Source organism: Strix uralensis, chromosome 6, assembly GCF_047716275.1.
Source record: "Strix uralensis isolate ZFMK-TIS-50842 chromosome 6, bStrUra1, whole genome shotgun sequence".
Lineage (NCBI taxonomy): Eukaryota > Metazoa > Chordata > Aves > Strigiformes > Strigidae > Strix > Strix uralensis.
This window is the reverse complement of record NC_133977.1, coordinates 17,450,150-17,473,154: the sequence shown is the minus strand read 5'-3', so window position 1 is coordinate 17,473,154 and position 23,005 is coordinate 17,450,150. Positions and strand designations below refer to the sequence as shown.

General features: G+C 41.1%; 1 protein-coding gene across 1 annotated transcript; it reads left to right on the top strand.

Moving 5' to 3' along the window:
* Window positions 1-9,515: 9,515 nt before the first annotated feature.
* On the top strand, window positions 9,516-21,024 carry CD28 (CD28 molecule). Its single transcript, XM_074872265.1, has 4 exons — window positions 9,516-9,626; window positions 15,940-16,293; window positions 16,555-16,673; window positions 19,566-21,024. The coding sequence occupies exons 1-4, from the start codon at window positions 9,572-9,574 to the stop codon at window positions 19,704-19,706; spliced, it is 669 nt and encodes a 222-aa protein (XP_074728366.1). The 5' UTR covers window positions 9,516-9,571; the 3' UTR covers window positions 19,707-21,024.
* The last annotated feature ends 1,981 nt before the right edge of the window (window positions 21,025-23,005 follow it).

Here is a 23,005-nt window from a genome sequence, read left to right as displayed (position 1 = left end):
TGCAATGAGTTCAAATGCTACTCAGCAACAGAAGAGGTTTCTCTGTTGTGCAGATTAACAGAGGCTGGTGCTGTTTGGAAGAGATGAGTCGGGTTTTCTGGAACTCTAACATACCCAGCCACAGCACCTGGGCCCCATATGGTTTGCTCTCTCCCAGCTGCTTAGCCCACGATCACTGCTGTCCTTCAGTGCACGGAATAGTAACAAACAGGCATTCCTAGCATGGGTGCAACCTGGGTCTTGATTGTGGAGTTGTTCCTTCTGCTTTGAAATCTATACTGCTGTCTTCAACCTAAAACAATACATTGCCACTTCAACTGATGACAGCTGAACAATATACTCCACCTTAGACTGCCTGTTCATGCCTGACTTGTGTACAATGTGGGCTCTTCTCACTTCCTGTCAGTGTTTACAGTCAGGCTGCAGCAAGAATTCAAGGGCTCCTGGGCCGTCTCTTGCTCTTCACACCTTTGTAGGCTTCTACCTGTCCAGAATTGATGTTGGCTCTAGAGCTCTGATATTAGCTTAGGTTCAACGCATTATTTTAAGCTAATGAACAAATGAAAACTAGCATAACCTATCCCCAGGGAGAAAGGAAGAGCCAAGAGCAGATGTTGAAATATCAAAGTGATGATGTCAGTTAAATCTCTTTATAAAACAGTCAAGTGGAAAGACTGAAAGGGATGATTGCATGTTTCCTGCAATACAGGTCAAATAAAGAGCTAAACACTCCTTCTCCTTCTCATCATTGCAGTACTACTAGAGATTGTGCTTTTTCAAATAGTTTCCCTGATATAATCAAAGATATTTACTTTCTTTATACAAGTTTACTGCCCTCACACTGTTAATCCCCTCTAGGCATTCAGAAAAGGAGGAATCTATTTCTACTGTCTTTATGTGCAATGCAATTTTCCCAGACCCAGAGCTGAATGAATTGTTTATGGTAATAAGTGATTCGTTTAATTTAGTCCATTTTTTCCTACTTGTGACTTGCCCATCACATCATCCTGACTTCTATGTTTATAGGAATAATTGTAAATATTCACCAAACAGATTATACAAATACATTTCAATTGATGAGCTGTTTGCAGACCAATGTCTTTGAAAACAACCAGTTTATTTTTTACCCCCAAGGGTATGTGGCTGGTTGCCTAATTCACATGCCATCGTTTCTGTTAGAGAAGCTAAAACTTTTAAAATAGGAGAATAATGAAGAAAGCATATCAGTTACTGAACAGATAATAATGCCCCTGGTATGATGATTTTCCCAGATATTCCAGATATTAATTTGTGTTAAAAATTGTTTACAAAATGTTTAGGACTCACAAATAAATTGTTAAACTAACAGCTTAAAACAACATGACCCCTGGAAACCAGGAGTGAGATCTAATCATGAGAATAGTCACGAATCACTTCCTTCTAGTTCCAAAAGCTCTGCTGCTTACTAATTTGTCTTTTATCCTGCGGGGCTGCTCTGTGAAAACCTCCAAGGATATTACACATGATGCAAAACCCACATGCAACTAATCATGGAAATTTGACTAATACTAACTAAGGGAAATCTGACTGAGCAGGCAAAATGTTAAATAGAATAATTTGTTTTGTAAAAAACATTACAAAATTACTTCCAATTATGAAAGGAGCATTGAACTAATGATTGTCTTTTTGATATGCCACATGGACACTTCGGAGACTTGTGAGAATATTTCATAATAAAAAGTGTGTGCAAGTACCTTAAGATCTGGAATTAGGGATAATGGAGTCATCAACAGTAAGCTGTTGAAGTCAAGGAAAAATGTCACCAGAAAACTTCATGTTATAAAAGTAAAAGCTCAGAAATTTAATCACGAACTCCAATTTCATCATAAAACCTTAGTAGACTTGGCTACAAAAATGTATATGCTTTTATAAAATCTCAGACTGTCCTGCAATCAGCAAAACCAGAGTTTTTACATTGCTTTTAATAACTTCCAGAGCTTAGTGAGATATTAAAATTTGATTACATTTTAATATCATCTGAAAGATTATCCATACAGCTGCAATAAGCAATACGTAGCAGCACCTCTTCAGGGTCAAACTTTGTGTATAGGAAAAGATGAGATTATTCTTGCTTTATTACAAAGGAATCTATGTGTATATGAGACAGCAGCAATGTTAAGTAGAAGCCCACACACCTAGCTTTCTAATCCTAATAGTTGCCTACTGGCTCAGGTTCAAGTTTCCTAGGTAGTTCCAGCACACGATGTTTGGATATCAGTCAGTTTGGGGATAATCTCTGGTTTAAGGGTCAGGTTTAACCTGTAAGAACAATACACCCAATCCGCAGTCTGCTGTCTCCCATGAGCCCCTTGGTGGTGATCATGCAGGTCAGCCATGTGATACACCAGCTAAAGGACAGCAAAATGCCCGTTCACATTAACAGGCTGTGCATATGCCTGTTGGTTCATGTGATGAGGGATAAGCCTGTGCCATTACATGCCATTGGCATGTCTGAGGTACCTATACTTGTTGGCTCCATGTCCTAAGAACCATTACGGGAGATGCCTAAACTTTCAGCACCCAGGTGGCTCCCCAATGGACTTTATGGCTTGCACCAGTAGACAGAGTGGACACCTCTGAAATAAAGCATGGGAATGTTTCCTGCTTCTTGTGTGGATGTGACTTCTAATAAACCATCATATGATTTTTTCTCCTCCTCTTAAAAGCAGCAAGGATTCCTATCTTCTGGACTCACCAAGGTCTTTGTAAACAGCAAAATGGTTATTTTCAATTTCCTGTTTAAAGGAATAGTTTCAAGGAATGCTGACATGTTAAATAAAAGCAGGATTTCTTTTCTAAGAAAAAATCCATTATAAAATTAATAAGTACTTGTCACATGCATATCTAAATGAGTAAGCAGATGCTTCCTACTGTGATTTGAAAAGGTCTTCCTCCTGCTTTAGGCACTTTTCACAGTTAAGAACCAGGAATTTTGGTCCCTAGTTCCTGTGTGGAAATGTTTAAAACTCTTTCTAATATATTTTAATGTTTTCCTATGCAGCCCAGCACAAACATTTCCAGTGTGCTATGACTCAGTACTTTTTTTGAAGTAGCAGAAATACAATGAAAAGCCTGTTTCTCATAGTATTTTGGCAGAAAACAACTCTGTGGGCTGATGTTGGCAACACCACAGACTAAGAATAGGGCACTTCTCAGGCAGAAAGTTGTTGAATTTGGACATAAGCTAGGTTTGCCTAGGCGTAAAGAAGCCACTGTCTTCAGGGAAAGGAGTGATTTGGAAATGCTTATCCTACAAGTTAGAGTGCGTTAGTGTCTACCAAAATAATTATTTCCTGTGAGGGCTACTCAGAATGAAGTAATCTCAAAGAATATGTTCTATTGTATGAGCAAGGTTGCTGGGCAGCCCCTCCGACACTTCCTCAGAGGGGCTCTCATTGTATGGAGTGCTCTATTCTAGTTTCAATTGTTCATAAACATGAGTAATGCTTCCTTCCAAGTTTGTGTAAATGGGCAGAACTGTAAATGGATGGTCCTTCACCATACACGTACCATGCCAATAGCACTACTACCATCGTTATAAAATGTAGCATTTGGGTGAGACAAAAAGTAACACAACAATGAGGAAGTGAAAGAGTTAAAGATTTTAAAAGTGGGCCTGATCATGACAGCCTTAAAACCTAATATTCTGAGCTGAGCCTGGGCTGACCTGGTTCTGCTGAACCCAGTGGAGGTGGAAGTGTTTTCTCTAGCTAAGGCTTTACCTGTAAATACAGGCTATGTAGATTGTTCTCTACAAATAAAGGCAATGCAGACAATTCCCTGGACACTCCAGCTACAACATTCCCTTACTATGGGTAACGTTTGCCAAGTGACTCAAGTGTCTATACTGCCAGTTTGATTTCATTCTTATTTCACCCCAGGGCTCTGGTTTCCTGATTATCCATACTGTTCACGTGCTGCTTTTGGCAGCAACGATTTTGGTCAATTATTTCCCTCCAAAAGGAAATGCTGGCACAGTTGGCAGACTAGCCAACTCCAGGCAGTTCATATTGGATGTGTACCTCCCAGGCTTGGACTCCTGCTCTATGTGACTGCCATTCAGCACAGCTTCAGAACACCCTCCTCCTTCAGCAGCTGTCTACAGACCCTCAGACCTTGCAGGACCTGTGACACTCCACCTTGCACTCAGATAAGAAAACACAGCTCTAGCAGACAGAATTCCTGTTATTGATATTTAGGGATCTATGTAACTTCTTGGACAAACTTGTAGACAGCCAGGTCTGGAAGCTGTCTTTTTGCACAAAACTGAATTATGAATTTGTCTGCTCAAGATTTTTAGGTCTTAAGTTCTTTGCAAGATTCTTCCTCTTATTTAAAATTGCTTCTAATATTCCTGCAGTGCTCATTCAGATCTTTCGTTTTCAGCAGGATAAAGGAGAGGGAAACAAATTCTCTCCCTCTTAAAGAATGAGGCATTCTGGACACCCTCATACACGGGACACCACTGCTTTGTTGTCATATCCTTCATGTCTTTACTGGCTATTTTCCAACTTTTCCCATACTCCTCTCCTTAGGAAGGACAGATCACTGGCCTGTCATTCACTGCAGAAATGGATGAGCTAGGCCAGCTCCCTCCAGCTGCCTGGCAGCAGCTCTAAAACAGAGACTAAGAACAGCTAAGGATTATTTTTCCAGAGTCTCTTTGCCATTCCCAAGCATCAGGTTCTCAGCTGAAGTAAACTGGAACAATTTTGTCAACTTCAATGGTAATATGCAGGGGTCTCGCTCACTTTTTCTACCCAAGAGAAACAAGGAGCAGGCAGTGCAGTTAACAGAAATTATTCTCCCTCTAACCTTAATCTGAAAACTCTTTTATTGTGGAACATTTAGCATATACATACTCATTCATACACCATTTCAGGTGTTTCTACCTAAACATGTGACCTCTAATGAAGCAGAAGCCATATGTCATATTCCAGGCAGGTGATAGATGGAGCTAATCATGCAGCTTTGAGCCATTCCCTTTCCACACATTAATCCACCCCCTTTGACACTTGTTGTAACAGTCCAAACCATGAATAGGTACAGCCAGAAGAAACGGTTACAACTTTGAACCTTAGATGAGATTTTTAACTTGAAAAGACCCAGGAATGTACATGTGTGAACTCCTGCCCCTTGCCCAACAAACACTAATGAACAGCTTCCAGCTATTGGCATTAAAACTAATCAGCCTGTCAGGGAAATGTTTCTTTCCCCAAATATGTGCGGCTTCCCTCAAGCTCTTTCTCAAATGTATGTTTGATGGTACTGCTTAGGCCTATATTAGTGACACATTTATAGGCTGCTATCTTGAGGGCTGGAAACAAAAATTTCACATCTTTCCAAAAAAGAAAGCTCCCTTTCCGCTGTGACATGTCATATTAAGCTCTGGCCCTGGAAGGTTCCTATGTACCAGACACCAGTTGTAACATTTTAGGGTACAGAAAACCAACTTAAAATTCCCTCCGAAGGAGTATATTGATTTTCCCTTCTAAGTGTGATGGTTGTACTTGTGGTATGAGAGCATCTGGATTCACAGAAAGAAGGGTGTGAAAAGACTCACAACAGTGAAAATTCACGAGTGTGCAAGGGAAACAACAACATAGAATGGAGGCCGTCAGAAAGCCTATCAGATCTTGGAAGCTAGAGAGCACAGGGCTACTTGAAGTGGTTCCTAGCTCTACCACTAACCTGGGGTATGTCCTCGGTCACGTCTCTTCACCCTCCATTCCCCATCTGTAAAGTGACGATAATAACACGTAATTTTATGAAGTGCTTCAGATGACAAATGCAACATAACTCCTTAGGGTTAGCTTACTGGTCGCAGTGGGAGTGAATAACATAGATCATTCACTGTCTCCCTAGTTTGAAATAGCATGACTATTTGGTCAACTCTTTTTGTCACCCCACTTCTGCATCTCTACAGCAGCTAGTTAAAGCACATTCTCCTTGTAATAAAGATGTGAAAGAATCAACCTTCCATCTGTACCAAGTATGCATAACAAATCATTACTTGCAGCAGCAATGGAAGAATAAAGATGTTTTAAGATTTGCAGTTGTAGGAAAGAAAGCATTTTCTCCAGCAGTTGACAACATACAAGCATGCAGAACAAGCAGAATAAAGCCTACCCAGGCTACTTCTTCAAGGTCTGTGTTTATGATTCTTCATGGTGGGGAAGGAGAAGAAGATTCTCTCGGACAACTGTTAAATATAATCTTTGTATGGAGTTGCAGGATAGTCCAGTGAATTCAAAGTTAATTCTATAGTAGTTAATTGGGAATTTTAGTGACCTACTGTTCTCCCATTAGACTGGAATCCTCAGGAATAAGTGAACAATGGTATATTGCAATTACTCTTTTTATTTGCCTGAGAACAGGAGTATGTACTGGGAACAATTATGACACCATACAACTTCCAGTGATTGAAGGGAGACCATTTATTTTAAAATGAGTGTCTAAACTATCCACTTAATCACAACAAATTTGGAATCTCTTTTTTTACTTTAACAGCTAAACATTTGGCTCAGGATATGTGGGTCATTACTTCCTCATTCTTTAAGATAAAGGCAAACTGGCAGCCTGCTTGGGATTTCTTGGGACTCTTTTAAAGATATCCAGATAATCCTCTGAGAAACTGTACTAGATCATATCAGTATTTCTCTAAAACTCTGGTCATATCTCCTGTCAGTGCTTGCTCTTCTAACAGTAGAAATGAAAAGCTACAATCAAATACCTGGACTGTTATTTTATTTACATACTGTGATGAGTAAAAAGTCCAAGCCCACAGTCTAGATTCTTACGTACCCTGAAAACCCATTTACAAACCTCTCATTTACTTCTCTTGAACTGCAGTTCCAGTCATTTTGTGATGGGATGAAACCTTCTTTTTCCTCAACAAGGCCAAATTGCATTTTTAGCTCTTTCAGTGCTCTCACAGCTCTAGCTCCACTGAAATTATACTGTTAGTCTGGATTTCCATCGCTGTGACAGCAAGCAGAGCCTGCCTGCCAGCGTACAGACAGACTCAACAGACTGAAATCTGAATGGAAAATGGGGTAAGAATAGGAGTGAATGGTGCCTGAATTAATGTTACTGCAGAACACCCTCAGTAATGCTCAAGGTATAGAAGAAGAGATACTTAGAGAGGTGCGAAAATAACAAAAACTTAAGAGTCAGGGCATATCAGGGGACATTTTCAGTTGTTTTTTTTTTTTTCCTATAAACTTTTATGTGGTTTGTCCTAAGTGCAAGACAGCTTGCTGAAAGCCATAATATCTTCTTCTCTACCCTCACAATAACTTTGGCAACAGAAAAATATCATACATGTGAAATGACAAAGTCAGGTATCTAAGTGATTGGAAATGAACTGTTTAAATTAGAGCAAGAGCTGCAATTTGGAGAAGGAAAGGAACCATACCCTCTGGAACACAGTGATGATGTGTGCTCTTTTAAAATCCTAGAAAACCAAGAAGTGCAGATGAGCCAAGAGCTATTTTGGGGGGGGGGGGGGGGGGGTGAATGTCCTTACTTACTCCAGGGATCAAAGAGGAAACCATTAGGCAAAACTAAAATCATGACCTTCCCAGAGGTTCTGGAAAGGGCAATACTGGTACCACTGTTTGTGAGCACAGAGAGAAATGATACATCACAGCTTGGTCTCTAGGGCCACAGTGGATAATTTCTCAGTGGCCCCTCTTCCCTCTCCTCTATTCCACCAGCCCAGCACCTGTTTGCAATCAGTGCCGTGGTCTGTCCTTACCATGGGAGAGGCACATGAGGAGCAATAAGGGATGGAAGGGAATAAATGTGTTCATGGCCACACTGAAGAAAGTGCACTGTTCCATCTTAGTTTTTGTTAGTGGCAGTAGCTCACTCTCTACAATATACTCTGCTAATTTGGTGATGAGGTGAGAATGTACCCTCTGTGCATTTCCAGTCCATATCCCAAACACAGAAAGTATTTGACAGCCAGGATGCAGAAGTGTGCAGCAGGCTTGATAACAACATGTAGGCTCAGTTACCTGTCAACAGTGGTTTTTATTGAGACAGGGCAGTTCAGCAAAAAGATACTGAATTTTGTAACTTTGTCGAGGGATTCTCACTTCAATTTAAGCTGAGACTATTTCATTGATAACTGCAGGTACACTCATATGACTCAAAAAAGGTTTCAGGATATTTACCTAGAAATCACAAAAGGAGGCTAAGAAAGAGAGAATCTGACTTCTTTCTCCTTTTTATTTTTTAAGTACAAGGAAATTCCAAAACTTTAGTATTGCAGGCAATTTACACTGATTACAAAACAAAATAAAATTGTTAAAATTCCTAGACTGCAAATGGATGTACCAGCTAAAGCTTCTCTTAGATTGCATACGTAATTTCTGATAAAACATGGCCTAAAGACCTCAGATACTGGGGGAAAAGGAAGAACTCATGGCTCTTCATCCCTTTCTACAACAGCCCAATTTTCTTGAAAATCTTCCTGCTAAACACCTCCCCTTTTCTCTCAAATCACAGGTAATGACAGGCACTGATACAGTTAAATAGTTCTACTTTGAAGGACAAAAGTAAATAGTCAATAACCAGAGTTCTTGACAGTTATAAATGCCATTAACTGGCTCTCACAATCCTGCTGTTTCAAGGGGAGAGGTGACATTGAGCTTGCAGAGCAAAGAAGAGTGAGTATTTACCAGGTGAGATGAAGATAAAAACTTTCAATAAGAAGACTTCTAGTGAAAGCACTAATTGAGAAGTGTGCTTGCTGCATGCTGCTTTTATTTAGATGTCAATTGGATTACAGTTGCGCTCATTTATAACTTGGGATTTGTTTCAAAAAGGGAAGGTGTACTAGACCACTATTTCATGCATTGCTTGGTCTGCATTTAGGTGGCAAGCAGATGCAGAAGAATGAAAATGAACAAACCTAGATCATCTACTGCCAAAATATATCCGTGTTCTCAGGGGCTGGGAGGACAGGCAGAAGCAAGCTGGCAGGCCAAGAGAGGAAGGTTTCTGCTCCTAGGAGTGAGGAGAGATGGAGCTTCCGAGCACACAACTTCCTGAGGGGCCAGGTTTGGCCACCAGGAACTTGGAAGCTGCTGTTTGCTTCTACCGCAGGGATGGGAATAGTGTATGTCTGTGTGTACTCTTGGTGAAGAAACAGTGCTGCACCTCTAGGGAAGTCCATTTGTCCCTGCAGAGCCCCAGACACAAGCACACATCTTGCAATACAGGGACAAGAGTCCCTATTTTGAAAGGCAGGCTTCCACTAACTTTTAGGTGTTACTGAGCTTTGCAGAGGCAACTTCCTAAGGCTAAAGTCATCAAACAATTTAACTTCCTGTTCAAGTGTTGCCATTACAGTGGTTTCACTCGGCTGTGTATCATGTGCTGCGGAGGGAGGAGGAGAGAAGTGTGAGCAACCGAGGGTGCAGCCTGGCCCCGCAGGGCAGGAAGGCTGGTGGCGCGGGGCCCTGGGAGAGGTGGCAGTGCCTGCAGGGGGTGGGGACAAGGCAGCGGGCCCACCATTAGCACCATGCTCCTGGGGATCCTCGTGGTGCTCTGCTTCATCCCCACTGCTGATGTAACAGGTAACAACTCCTCGCCATTTCAGTCCTTTCCACTATTTTTTCTCACTTTGATCATTAGGGGTAGAAGGTCTAGTATAGCTTTGAATTAATTTTGCACAAATTATTCTGTGTTTGGATGAAAGGGGAGAGACAGCATGCTGCTAAGACTGCACAAGGATCAACTTGATGTAACTAAGAGGCTGATTTTTTTTCCAGCCGCAGGTATACCTCTAAGATAAGACCCAAGAGCTTTCTTTTAATTTGACTTCTCTTTAGATGCATTTGGAAATTGCATGCATAGACAAAGAGGGGTTTATTTCACCTTCCACCCGGGCTTTACAAATTTTGCTCACAAGTGCCTTCTTGGGGAGCACAGGGACTGAGCAGACCTGGTGCCAGTGCCTCTCTTGGGGCAGCCTCTCAACTACCCCAAAGTCTCCTGTGCAACTCCAGGTCCCACCATGGCCTGGCTCCGTGTGATGGGCTGCAGAGCTGAGCCCACCCACATCCTCACAGAACTAGCAAATAAAGGGACCAAAAGCAGAGCTGCTTACTGAGCTCAAAGATGGGAGGACGGGAATTGCCGAGTTTCTGATTTTTGCATTGTTAAGTAGTTTATTAATACTTACTAGGTATCTAGCTTCTTTGTGAAAAGATCTTCAACAACAAAAAATGTCCATTTGTGATTTTGAAATCCTGAGTCTTTCTGAATCTTTCTGAATTTTCGGTTGTTGTGGCTGAGGGTATTTTTTCTTAGTGTTGCCTTGCTGATGCAATGTGTTCGTATGTTCAGAGTTAACACGTCTTTCCAAGGGGTACATCAAAATGCAAAGCAATGCAAGGGATGATGGCTTTTGCTAGGATAATCTGGAGACAGATAATTTTTCAAACCACTGGCCTGTGAACTGTTTTCAAACCACTGGCCTGTGAACTGTTGTTATTGGGTCTTCTCCATTAAATATCAGTGTTTTGTATTTTACAGGGAAGCTACAGATAGGAACAAAAATCTGTTTTCCAGGACAAAACTTTTAACATATAGAACATCTTTAAAGAGTTGCTTTTTCTAATACAAGAGATACAACTGAACCTATTTTTTCCTTATTTCTGCCTTTTCTATAATTCTTTTCCTCAGAGAAGGCATTGTAATTTGCATGACACCATGATCTACATTTCTTTAAGAGATCATAGGCTTTTTCTTCCTTGTCCTTTTCCCATGTTTATAATTATGTGTTTGCAGTATCATAATTATTTCCACAGCAGGCCCCTGGGTTGTCAGAGAAGACACTGATTCCAGGAGGGGATAAGTATCAGCAGTGGGTTAGCAGTTTTAAAAACATTTCCATGAGGTGTGAACAGCTTTTAAGCAACTGTTTTGAATTGCAACAAAATAAAATATAGTGTATGGTTACCAGACACGGGGGTTATGCCATGACTCTATAGACATTTATACACTTGCTTTGCATGAAGAACTTGAGTTTCTCCAATAGCATCACTGAGACTGTTCAACTGCTTAAAGAGAAGCACATGAGGTCACTTGCTTCTCAGGGCTCTCATCTTTTTCCCATACCTTTTCTCCACCTCTTCATTTCAGTTGAGATGATTGATCCTTAGTACATGGAAAACATTAAGGCAGGTCAAAACCCTGCAGGATTTCTTCAAGCCACAAAGTGTATTATATGCCTCAGGTATTTTGTTTTGGGGAAGACAACAGAATTTGTCCCATTCTGCTGTTGTTAGACTGTACCAGCGAGTGGTGCAGGTGGAGTCTGAATCAGAAGGGACTTAAAAGAACAGTTTGTTCTTTTGCAGAAACACTAACATTTACAAAGTTTGTCCTCCTCCCCTTTTTGTAGACTAAATAATTACCTTGCTATGGTCTGTCAGAGAGGCAGCTAGATCAAGTTGCCTGTCCCATGTATGTATGAAATAAGTAATATAAAACAGGTTCCCACTACAGCATACTGCAAATGACCTCATCTTTTTACTACCTGCATAACCTCCTGGTTTATGGTCTCTGGGTGTTGAAATCAACCTCTAACGCACTAAGGTTACCCGAATGCATAAGATGTATGAGGCGAGGTTAGCTGAGATAAGGATGACATCAACAAATTCTTGTTTAAAAAAAAAAAAAAATTCACAAACTGACAAGAAAAACCCCTGTGCTCAGGCTGGCTTTGATTAAAGCAAGAGTGTCACCTGGGCTTTATGTAGTACTATGCTTACTCCAGTACTCGCACCAAAGTAGGAAAGATTAGCAGAAAGCAAGTCTGTAACGGCTAGAAGGGGCAGATCCCTCCAGCTGCATATTATACACATAGCTGGGTGACCTAAAACCAGAGTAAAAGGGAAAGACCCTTGTACCTAGCAAAGAAGAGTAAAGGTAATTGAACAACAGACCAGCAGCAGCAAAAATGGAATAGCTTTGTTTATAACATAGCTGTGTGTCTTTCTATTTGTGGATTAAATAAACTCCTTTCAGGTTTTCCCCTATCCTCCCAGGGACTTGTGAGCCATTTCTTTACTGTGCTTATAGAAATCCCAATTTATCCCAGATTCCTTGCTCTGGCAAATAGCTCCTTGAAGTCAACTGGCATGGAAAAGAAAGAAAGGAAAGTACAAAATATTTTTAGCAGAATATTTTTTCCAATAGCTGATGATGATTCATGGAAAGTTCTGGAAAAAAAACCCTCAAAATAGTTATTTTCCGTACTTTGTCGTCTCTATTTCACTTTCTTGGCAAATAAGAAAGCAAGAAAAAAAAACTTCAATGAAGTTTTGCTTGCAGCAGGGGTCCACAATTAGAAAGTCAGTATTTTATGGATATTATATATGGATGGCATTTTTTTTCATGATGCAAAAAAACCTCACATACAATTATAACAAATGTCTACCATGACAAATAAGGTACGAAAAAAGCTTAACAAACATTTAGAGATCTTCTACACCATTGCATATAAATCCTAAGGTCCTAAGAAAACTTGCAGCTTGTGCACGCTGACTTAAATGATTTTACATTTTTAGACTTCACAGCTTTTTGAAACTTGTCATATGATTTTTCATAACTGCCATTTTCTTGGCTGGATAAGGCCAAGATATAGATATTTATTACTATGCAGCATGACTGAACACAGCTCTGGAAATGGCAATCATAACCCTATTTAGGGGAAAGCATACACTAATGGAAACACATACTAAATGTTTCAGAGTTTCACCATTTTAACAAACCCAAAGTGACACTTAACGAGAAGAACTGTCTCTGTGAAGGCAAAAACAGCCTCAGCCCATGTTTGCCCAGAATGGGCCAGATATTACTAAGGATACAATCAAATCCTATTCAGATCACAAGTGAAGTAAGGGATGGTTGGCCTTACTCCTTTTTCCCTGTGAAACTAATACATTTTGTCATGGTTGACTTTCTTCAATTCAAAATAATCCAAGCCCAGAGAAGGAGGATGACAGCAGGGCCTGTCTAACATGCCTGAGGGGTAAACCTGCCTTGCCCCTGCTGGCATTGCAGCCCAACTAACTAGTTCCTATGAATGAAAACCAGAAGATCTCCTTCAATCAATTTAGATTTGAACTAGTAGAGCCACTTTGTGAAAATGGATTTGGGTGCTCAGCTTAAATCACGTAGGAGAAGTCTTTGTTTATCCACAAATAAACTTTTTCCAACTGCTTAGCCACCCTGCATCGTGTCATCAGCAGCATGGGGCTGGGTTATCAACACCCAGCCTGCATGCCAAGGCAAACAGACTAGACCATAAATCCAAGAGGTGGAAATAGATCGAAGGAACTTATCTTTTTAGGTGGGTGTATCAAAAGACACTGGTTGCCAGTTAGCACAATATCATGGCAGGGACATAAATGGTCCAAAGCTGTAGTTAAATAGTGGAGCTCAAGTCATGAAGCTATGTACTAAACATCAGGAATCCAGATTAATTGACAACAGCAAAAGGTGGGGGTAAGTCATTGGGGTCTGAAGGTGAGTCTAAATAACATTTGCAGGTGGTCCCTCAGTGATGAGATTCTTTCCTCTGGCCATAGTGAAAATCTCATCAGACTGAGCACTAAACATCCATTAGTTTTCTGTAAGTACTTGCAGTGAAAAACAGACAAGCATTTTTCTGAATTGTAATGCGATTGCAAGTGTCTGTTCCAGGATGCCTATTTTGGTTGTAAACTCCAAGACAGAAAAGGTCTCTTCTGAAGTCCCGGTGACAATCTGGGATGTAGTGGTGGGCACTACTGCTGTGCAAATCAGAAGATTAGCTCTGTCTCAAGTGAGATGTGTAGAATTCTGCTGTGCTAAAGGTAGAGCAATTCTACCCCAGACTTGCACATTGCCACTTAGGTCAAAGATCAATTTTGTGGACAACAAAAATATGATTAAATACCTTGTCTAAAGGGGTGGAATCCACACCTCACCCCTTACTAGAATGCCTTATAAGCCTATGTGAGAGCTTTTGTCGGAAAATGCTGATTCGATGAAACTGAAATGTTTTGCTGAAATGTCTTCATTTCAATGAAAATTTACCACAGGCAGCACCTCGTGTGGAGACCTGCCTTGTCTGTTATTAATCTGCCACTCAGTTCCAGGATTACAAGATCTGTGTCTACTTCTACTGGAAAGCCTGGAAATGCTCAACCTTCATCAAAACAAAAAATTTCACAATGTTTGGGTTCCCTGCAAATATGGGATTTCAGAGCTCTGATGATCTCTGCTCCACCCCCCATGCTAATAACTATGTTGAACAGAGACAGAAGGAGGATGGACTACAATCTTTCTTTGCTAAAGATGAGGCAGTAGAGCATTCCCCCATGTCTTCCTGCTCTCATGAGAAGAAAGCACTGGTAAACAAGACTTTCAGTGAGAAAACTAACAACTTCTGCAGTCTCATGGGTTGGGCTGGTAACTGGAGAACCTGCTAGCTGTGAGTTGTTTTTATTGCCCACACCCTACCACTAGTGCTGGCCATCTCATGCATCTCTTTGTGTTGACTTTACTCCCTGGATCACGTTCATCCCAAAGGAGTATCCTACTCAAGAGGCTGGGGTACTCCATCTTCTTGTGCAGGTGTGAACACACTAAATGTAGTCATTTGGTCCTAAATATTGTTAAACACGGTGAACTACTTGTTCTCCGGGCATTTGGGTTCTGTCCTCCTTCCCATTCCATTTCAATTACTAGCCTGTTTTATGTCTCAGCACATGGATTAAGTAGAAAGAATATAGATTTTGCAGCAGATTTTGAGGACAAGAGATACGATTGTCATTCTTACAACCACAGCAATTGTCAGGGATCTATAAAAGGCTACTAAAACCTCATATGAGTTGAGCTTGCATGAAGACTTACACAATCATATACACACACAAAAGGGCTGTCTTTAGTTCTGGCAAGTTCTTAGCTTAAAAGCCAAAACTCCCTTCCTCTTTCTTAAGAGTAAGTAAGTAAGTAGGGCCTCATTTGTACAGGATGATTTTTCTTGGAAGAAGTTGTCTTTCTGCATAGTCCTTACAGTGTTTCATTATTTGGCAGATGGTAGCACAGAAGTCTACGTGTCAGAAAACATTTCCTGTTTACGTATCAGTCTGGTCAATTCAAATTGAATTATACCTTCATGTGACATGTTTTTTTGCAGGCCATTCAAGTGCTAAGTGCCAATGCAGCATCAAATTAGTCAGCTCCTGAGTCCTTTGAGAGATGAAGAATCTACTACAGCTGCTAGCTAGAGAAATTACTTATTTTACATTAAAATTATAGCAGTTGATGTTTTTAGTGCTCATTGTCCAAGGTCCAAACCCTTGAAATGGTCAGCAAATTCCACCTGCAAACTCTTCAAGTCTGTCCTTGGATTAAAAAGCAAATGTATAAATAATATCCTCTTATCTGACTGCTAAACTAAGCATTTAATTCACAGTATTTTCACTCCATAATGTCCCCTGGGAAACTGCTTGCTAAGGAAAGGATAGACTAAGGTGGCCTTATATATACACACACGCACACAGACGCAAAGTAGCCTTCTGAGCCCTGACGTTAAATCTTAATCACATGGACTACTTTCTGTACTAGTGTTCTGACTCTGAAGAAAAACACTCTTGACCTCACAGTCTCCCCTAGTGACTGTGTAATTATTTATATAGAGGGGGATTGCTGCAAGAAGAGCTTCTGTGAGAAGCTGCTTCTGCAGCTTGGTGGTTATGTACTCCCTAGTAGGGAGTGTCAGCAGAGGAGCGGAGATATGGAGAAGAATTGCACGGGAGGATGTGTGGTTCTGAAGTCTCATACTGTATTTTATAAACAAGTGTTTTTCTCACTTTCTCCCCTCCCTTCCAGAAAACAAGATTTTAGTGGCTCAGCGTCCTTTGCTCATTGTAGCTAACAAAACTGCAACTCTAGTCTGCAACTACACATACAATGGAACAGGGAAGGAATTTCGAGCTTCGCTGCACAAAGGAACAGACAGTGCAGTTGAAGTTTGCTTTATTTCATGGAACATGACCAAAATTAGCAGTAACTCAAATAAAGAATTCAACTGCCAGGGGATTCACGATAAGGACAAAGTCATCTTCAATCTTTGGAATATGAATGCCAACCAAACTGACATCTACTTCTGCAAAATCGAGGCCATGTATCCACCCCCATATGTCTACAATGAGAAGAGCAACGGAACTGTCATTCACGTGAAAGGTAAACTGGAAAATCCCTGTAGGCCAGTATCCTCCTTATACACATTCCCTACATGATGGCCTGAGGCAGTTTGTTTCCTTCACAAAAAAAAAAAAAAAGTTGGGTTGTCTGGTAAAACTACATTCCTGCTCCTGATGCCCTGAAGTAGACATCTTAAAATGATGATTAATATAGATGGTGCCTTGGAACAAGGAGTAAATAAGCAGAGATTGAGGTTTTTGCTTTCATCTATTAAAGTTTTCTTTGTTCTTTTCCTTAAAGAGACACCCATTCAAACACAAGAGCCTCAGTCTGCAATTCCTTTGTGGATTATGGTGGCAGTGACTGGAGTTCTTGCTTTCTACAGTATGCTAATAACTGCAGTTTTTATTAACTACTGGGTAAGAAACTACTGTTTTCCTTTGCTCTGTATGCTCTTTGTCCCCAATTCATTTCTCAGGCCATGTTTACCACAGACTTGCTAGTACCCCTCACTTCAGTATCACAGTGCTTCTTCACCCCAGCTATGTATGCACACCCATGCTATGCCTCAAAAGAATTGAAACACCAGATGCTCTCCAGGTGGGCAGGCAGGACCCTGCAGTGAAGTCCTAAAGCACATGGTAATGCCATAGTGTTGGCAGTGCCCTGCAGCAATACCAAGACACTGTCTCTAGCTCTGCCAGTTGTCCCTGTCAGGGAAATCTAGCACTGCAAGCATTCCTGGCAAAACCCCTTGAGACTATACTGACAGAAGGAGCTCAGCTAACAGTAAAATAATCTTTAGGGAACCCTCAGTTGGCCTAAGACCATCTGCACTGATGACTTGTGCCTATCCAGCAGTTCCCTTGAGTACCCACTATTTCTGGCAGCTTGACTGTAATGTACCTCTGTACATTAACCCTAAGAAAGCTGAGACAGTCTTATGGCTCATTGTTTTTGCTTTCTAATCTCTCTGGAGAGTTGGCTGGCCCAGGTCATATCCAGTTCTCCCTGCTGGAGTAAAGAGAGTGAGGTGTGATGCAGAGGCAGCAGAAGGACACCTTCCTAGACAATTCATAGCATTGTGATCTCCCAGAGCTGATTACACTACTTACTCCATGTGGGAAAGACTTGAATATTGACCATAGAGAGCTCTGTTCCTTGTACTCTGCCTTTTCCCTGTATCTTTGTCATTAAATAGCAATTTTCAACACATTATGAGGTAGCCTGTATAAAGGGCCCGGAGTCTCTGATAGGTTAAATGTTGCATGCATACAGAAAGCCACTCTCACTGCTAGCTGAAGCTTGAGATCTGTTAAGTGTTTCACAAAAATACACTTGCTCAATATATGGTTAGTTCTAAAGGAAAACAATCAAAAGGGGCATTACCATAGGGAAACACAAAGGCAGGTTAAGTGGTCCTTCTTTGTGCCTTATTGTAGAAGCTGACTCCTAGGAGAGCTGAGAGGATTAAGGCAAACAGCTGCTGGTGTTACAGTGCTGTGCTACAGTGGCTGTGCCCTGATGAGATATTGTAGCTTCAGATCCATCATTTGCAATCTGAACCATTTTCTCTCTGCCGTATTCATTTGGTACCTAATGGCTATGCACTTTGCTACTAACATGTCTGCTCCCAGCAAGAGTGACAAGGCTGCATTGCGATGTGTGCCGTTTGCTGCATCAGTTTTTACCTGCTGCTATCACTGCTGGTGGTAACTTCCCTGATAATATGTACTCTGAGTGTGGATGTATTTAGTGTTGCTGAATGTAAATACAGCTGCCTAGAAGACATGGTGAATTATAGAAAAAGGTCCTAAAATACGATACTTGACAGCCACAGCAAGCCTGTTTTGCTTGAGTTCCTGAAAGCAGCTAAAGATTTGTCTGTTTTCATACACTTTTGCCTTCCCTGGAGAAAAACTGCTTTCCTCTCCAAAAGTAGCAGTCTTTGATCCTGTAACAGTCCAGCATTCACTCACACTAGCACAATGTCCTTCTGTCATGCAAAATTACCTCTTAGGTGAATTAAAAATCCTTTATTATGGAGATGAACACATACAGGTAAAGCTTTTGTATCTAATAATTTACATGCATTGCCTGGCTTAAGCACTATGTAACTTATGTTCAACACCTGGAATATATATAACATTAGTATAAAAAAAGCATAAGATGTTTCATAGTAACTGCCTCACTCTGCATGTACAGCATAATTCAGCCATCACATTTGGTAATGCAAACCTCCTCCAATTCCACAACACCACGAGTATATTGCAGCATATGCAAATATTTATGTATGTAGGAAAGAAATTTCAGTAAGAAGGAGATTGCAAAAGAAGGTATGATCAGTATTAAGGAAAAAGCATGGAAGCACTTTACCTAGTCCCTGATCAATAAAGCCTTAAGCTATGCAAAAACACCAACCTTGTGCACAATCTGCAGCAGTCAGAGGTTCAAATGCTGCTGTAGCCACAAACTTCCTCTGTGATTATAGGCAAATTTTCACCTGTCTTCTGCTACTCTTATTTCTGAAAGAGATGATGCCTGCCTTGTCTCACAGGGGCATTATAAGGCAGGAATTCAACAATAGAAATGAGATTTTTAAGGCCCAGATAGCAAGACAGATAAAAGATTAACATCAGCTCTGATTCTTTTGCCCCTTGAAGGAAGGCTCAGAACAACATATACATTGTGTGTTACTACTGTACATGGTGGGTAAACCATGATACACATAGCTGGAGCTGATTTTTCCTGCTCTTATTCTGTTCGAGTTAAGCTAATTTCTTTTTCTCCTAATAAATGAGGACAGCCTTCACTGCTCAGACTGTATTGCTTCTGCTGAGTCATTCCATAGCTGAGAATTGATGGTGAGAGGTATCAGCTTGTATCCTTGGTTTGCAGCATTCTTTTACCCGGAGAACTAACACTGTAAATCTCTCAGCAGATAAGCTGGAGACTTACATTCAGGTTGGGCAAATTCCATAGATTATTTTATGAGAACATGTGTTCTAATTCTTTTGTAAATGTATTTAAACCTGAGGCTGCTTTATAAATATGCCTGCTTCCCTGAACCAGGACCTAGGGCCACAACTGTCAGTAGTTAATATGGGAGTTGGGTGAGACAATCTGTTAATTCAAAGAAGGAAAAATTAATCAAATACATTATTAACTTGTCTCAGGTCTTATTAACAGTCAAAACCCCTTTGCTCAAAAGATGCCTGTTCCCTTTCTTCTCCCTTTTTGAATGTTTGCCCCAGGCAGGGCAGACTAATTGCAGAAATGTTTTCACACTTCTCTTCAAACTTCTTCCACAGCAAAAATCTAAGAAGAGTATGTACCATCAGAGTGACTACATGAACATGACTCCCCGGCATCCACCATACCAAAAGAACAAGGGTTACCCATCCTATGCGCCAACACGAGACTACACTGCATATCGGTCCTGGCAGCCATGATACCCACCAGCTGACCCACCAGTAGCCTCATGTGCTTCTAGGCAGTCACTCGCTCTTGGACATGGAAGGACAGCCTCTCATTTTCTCATCATGTTTGTTGTTATTCACCATGGATACCTACACCATAGCAAGTATTGGCTAAACTTTGGTATTTTACTAAAACAAGCAAACAAACAAACATAAAAAGCGGGAGCGGGGGGGGGAGTAAAAAAGGATTGTTCTCCATGATGGCTGAAAATGAGGTACAACTTGTGTTGAGGGTTGTCAGTGGGTAAGACAGAAAGATGGCATCAAACCTCAGAGCTGGTCTCCTCCTAACACTTGTGGTTTTGCTCAGCTGTTGGGAGAATCAGAACTTCTGACCTTTCCCAATAACTGCTGCCTCAGATTTAACCCTTAATTTGCTTTCCTGTATGTCTAATCCTCAGAAACCCCTGTTACTGTTAAATACGGCAAAATGTAGAAAAAAAAAAAAAGTCTTTTCTTCCCTACAAGACCAGCGCACAGTTTGAAGTTCAAAACCCGTGCTTGAAAGAAAGAGGGAAAAGTCAGCCTGAAGGCATCCAAGCTATTAGGCAGCGGCACAAATGGGCTGCCAGGACAAATCAAGCTGATATTGATAGAAAACTACTAAACCTTCAACATGTGAGTCCTTAGGTTGGACACTTTGTAAATATTCATAAGGCCATTTGAAGTCATGACCAAACAACTCCACAGAATAGGAAAGTAATCAACCTGAAGACAAAATCAAGACAAGTGGGAGAGGAAGATCTGTTGTCATCATGAAGCACCCCTTTTCTCTTTTGTTTGCCTCCTAGAGTGAGGCAACTCAAAGTCATATGGGAAGCATTAGAAGACACAGAGGTCAGATTTTGAGAAGAGCTCTACTTTCACTTCTGAATTTTTGTTTGTATCCAAAAGGCATTCTGCTGAGTCTTCCTGAAAATTCATGCACCTCTTCTGGCACCTTGTTTGCATCAGAGCTCTTTCAAAAATCTGAGTCCAGTTATAGGCAACTAAACATCACTTGAATTTTTTTCCCATAAGTACCCAATTTATGGGTTGTGAGAGGGTCCTTTGTTGCCACTATTGTGAATAGGACATGCAAGTGCTCAGCCACCTGTAGGGACTGCTCTGAGTATTTCAAGGAACTTTGTGTTGACTGGATGTTTCTATCTGTTCTTCAGGAATGCTCCATGCTGGAGTAGGACAAAGTGTTCAGCAAAACTTGCTTCATTCCTTCAATTAAGCATGTTTACATTAACAAAACATCCTAAACTGTAATTGGGGGGTTGTCTTGGCATAAAATCCCTTTTCATACTGAGGAGTTGAGGTTTATTTTATAGGGACTACTGAATAAACAATTACATGAAAAACAAATCCATATTCCCACCTTGAAATAAAATTGGGATTGTACGTTTACTTTCCTCTAAAATGGGATAAGAAGATTCTTTCTCTCTTTGAAGGGACATGTCAAAAGTAGAGATGTGGAAGTGTGGCAACAATCTGCTTTGACATCTTAACCCAAGAAAAAAACTTTGCAACTTCCAAATTGGAAGTTTTATTTGATTTTGCTGACTGGACCCCAACGCATTCATTCTAAGCGATGTCATCATGAACCATGTTCCTGGAGGGTGCTGTGCTACCTCTGGGCAGTGGTGAGGTACCTGCTGTCCCCCCAGCCAGGTCCAGCTCTGCCAGAGCAGGGTGCAGAGCCCACAGTAGCAATGGCAAGCCAGGCCTGAGCACCCACTGCCATGAGGCAGTGCTGTGCAGTTGGCAGGGGACCGTGGTCTTGGACCCAGCAGGCCCTGAGAGCTTTACTCTGGGTCCATTCAGTAAACCCAAAAGCTTATGGTTGAGTTAAGAACTTCAAAAAAAGTCTATCTATTTGTTCTACTTTACCCTCACCCCATGCACAAATCCCCCAAGGCTGACATTTTTCCACATTCATTTTTTACCCTCTTTTCCTGAAAAGCCCCTTACTGCACTTCTGTACTACAGCTGAGGCAGCAAGGAGCATGTGCAGGGGGTGGAGGGGAGGGAGCTAGGCAGGAGCCATGGCAGTCCCTGCATGGGCCCAGCCTGGCCCTCCTTGCTGGCACTAACTGGAGGGGTGCTAATGCCTTGCCACCTCCCTCCTCTCTTGTTGGGGAGAAGTGGACCATCCTGTGCCAGGGGCATCCAGCCACTCGTGGTAGAGCGCAGCAGGCTGGGCACAGTCCTCCATCAGGGTACGGCACTGTCTCGCCATGCTTCATGCCATCTATCAGTGTTGTCATTGTACAACACGACATTAACAAGTGCTCTGATTACAATGCGCAGTGAAAAATCACATCTTCTAGTGCAAATGCAAGGTGAGATGTCAAATGTGTATCAAAAGCATAAAACAGGGTAAATGTTCTTTGTTTAAACTGCATATATATTTTTTTAGATATAGATGTATCTATTTCATTATATCTATATTCCTTAGAGTTTTATTATATTTTTTGCAATCTCCTTTTAAAATTATTAAATAGATACCATAAATTAAATCCTAAATAAATGCATTGGGCTTGAGGCTAGTCAGAGGAAAGTATTACTTTCTAAAGCAAATGTTGGTATAATTTGCTTTCCTTCCCCTAACACTTTTGTAATTTCCATATTTAAAACATACTGATAGCTCCCAGGACATGATACTAGAAAGTAAGTCCTGGAACATCTGGAACAAGTATTAATTCATTTCACTGACCAAAAAGAAAGAGAGATACAGAGAAACATCCTAAATATATAATGAAAAAATTAGGAGAACCAGGACAGGAGAGGCCCAGCACTGTGTTAAAATGGACATCGCTATTATATTAAAGCACTGTAGGGACATGAATTACAGACTGTTGGAGATGAGACACCAGTAAATACCTTTTATCCACCACTGTAAGGGAATAAAAGAAAGTGTTTGCAGAGAAGCAAGCCAGTTAAGCCTAGAGTCTGGCTCTGCATATGTGGATTAGCATATATGACAAATTGAGCAATCCTAATTTATTCCATCTGGTTTTAGGCAATGCATAACATGCCAGGACAGCCCTGGCCCTTCCTAGCCCTGCCTTTGGGGTCTATATGCTGTTTATGGGATGATGTAAAGAGAAACCTCCCTGTGTTGCTGCTCTGAACTTGGAAAATGGACCTCATGGAGGGCTGTGAGAGATCAGTAGGGTGTCTGCCTTGCACACAGGTCTTAATTCAAATGCAAATATAATCCTGCTGAACAGTGATTTAAATTATTGGCCTCCTTTCCCCCACTTTTGGATCTCAGTGTCAAA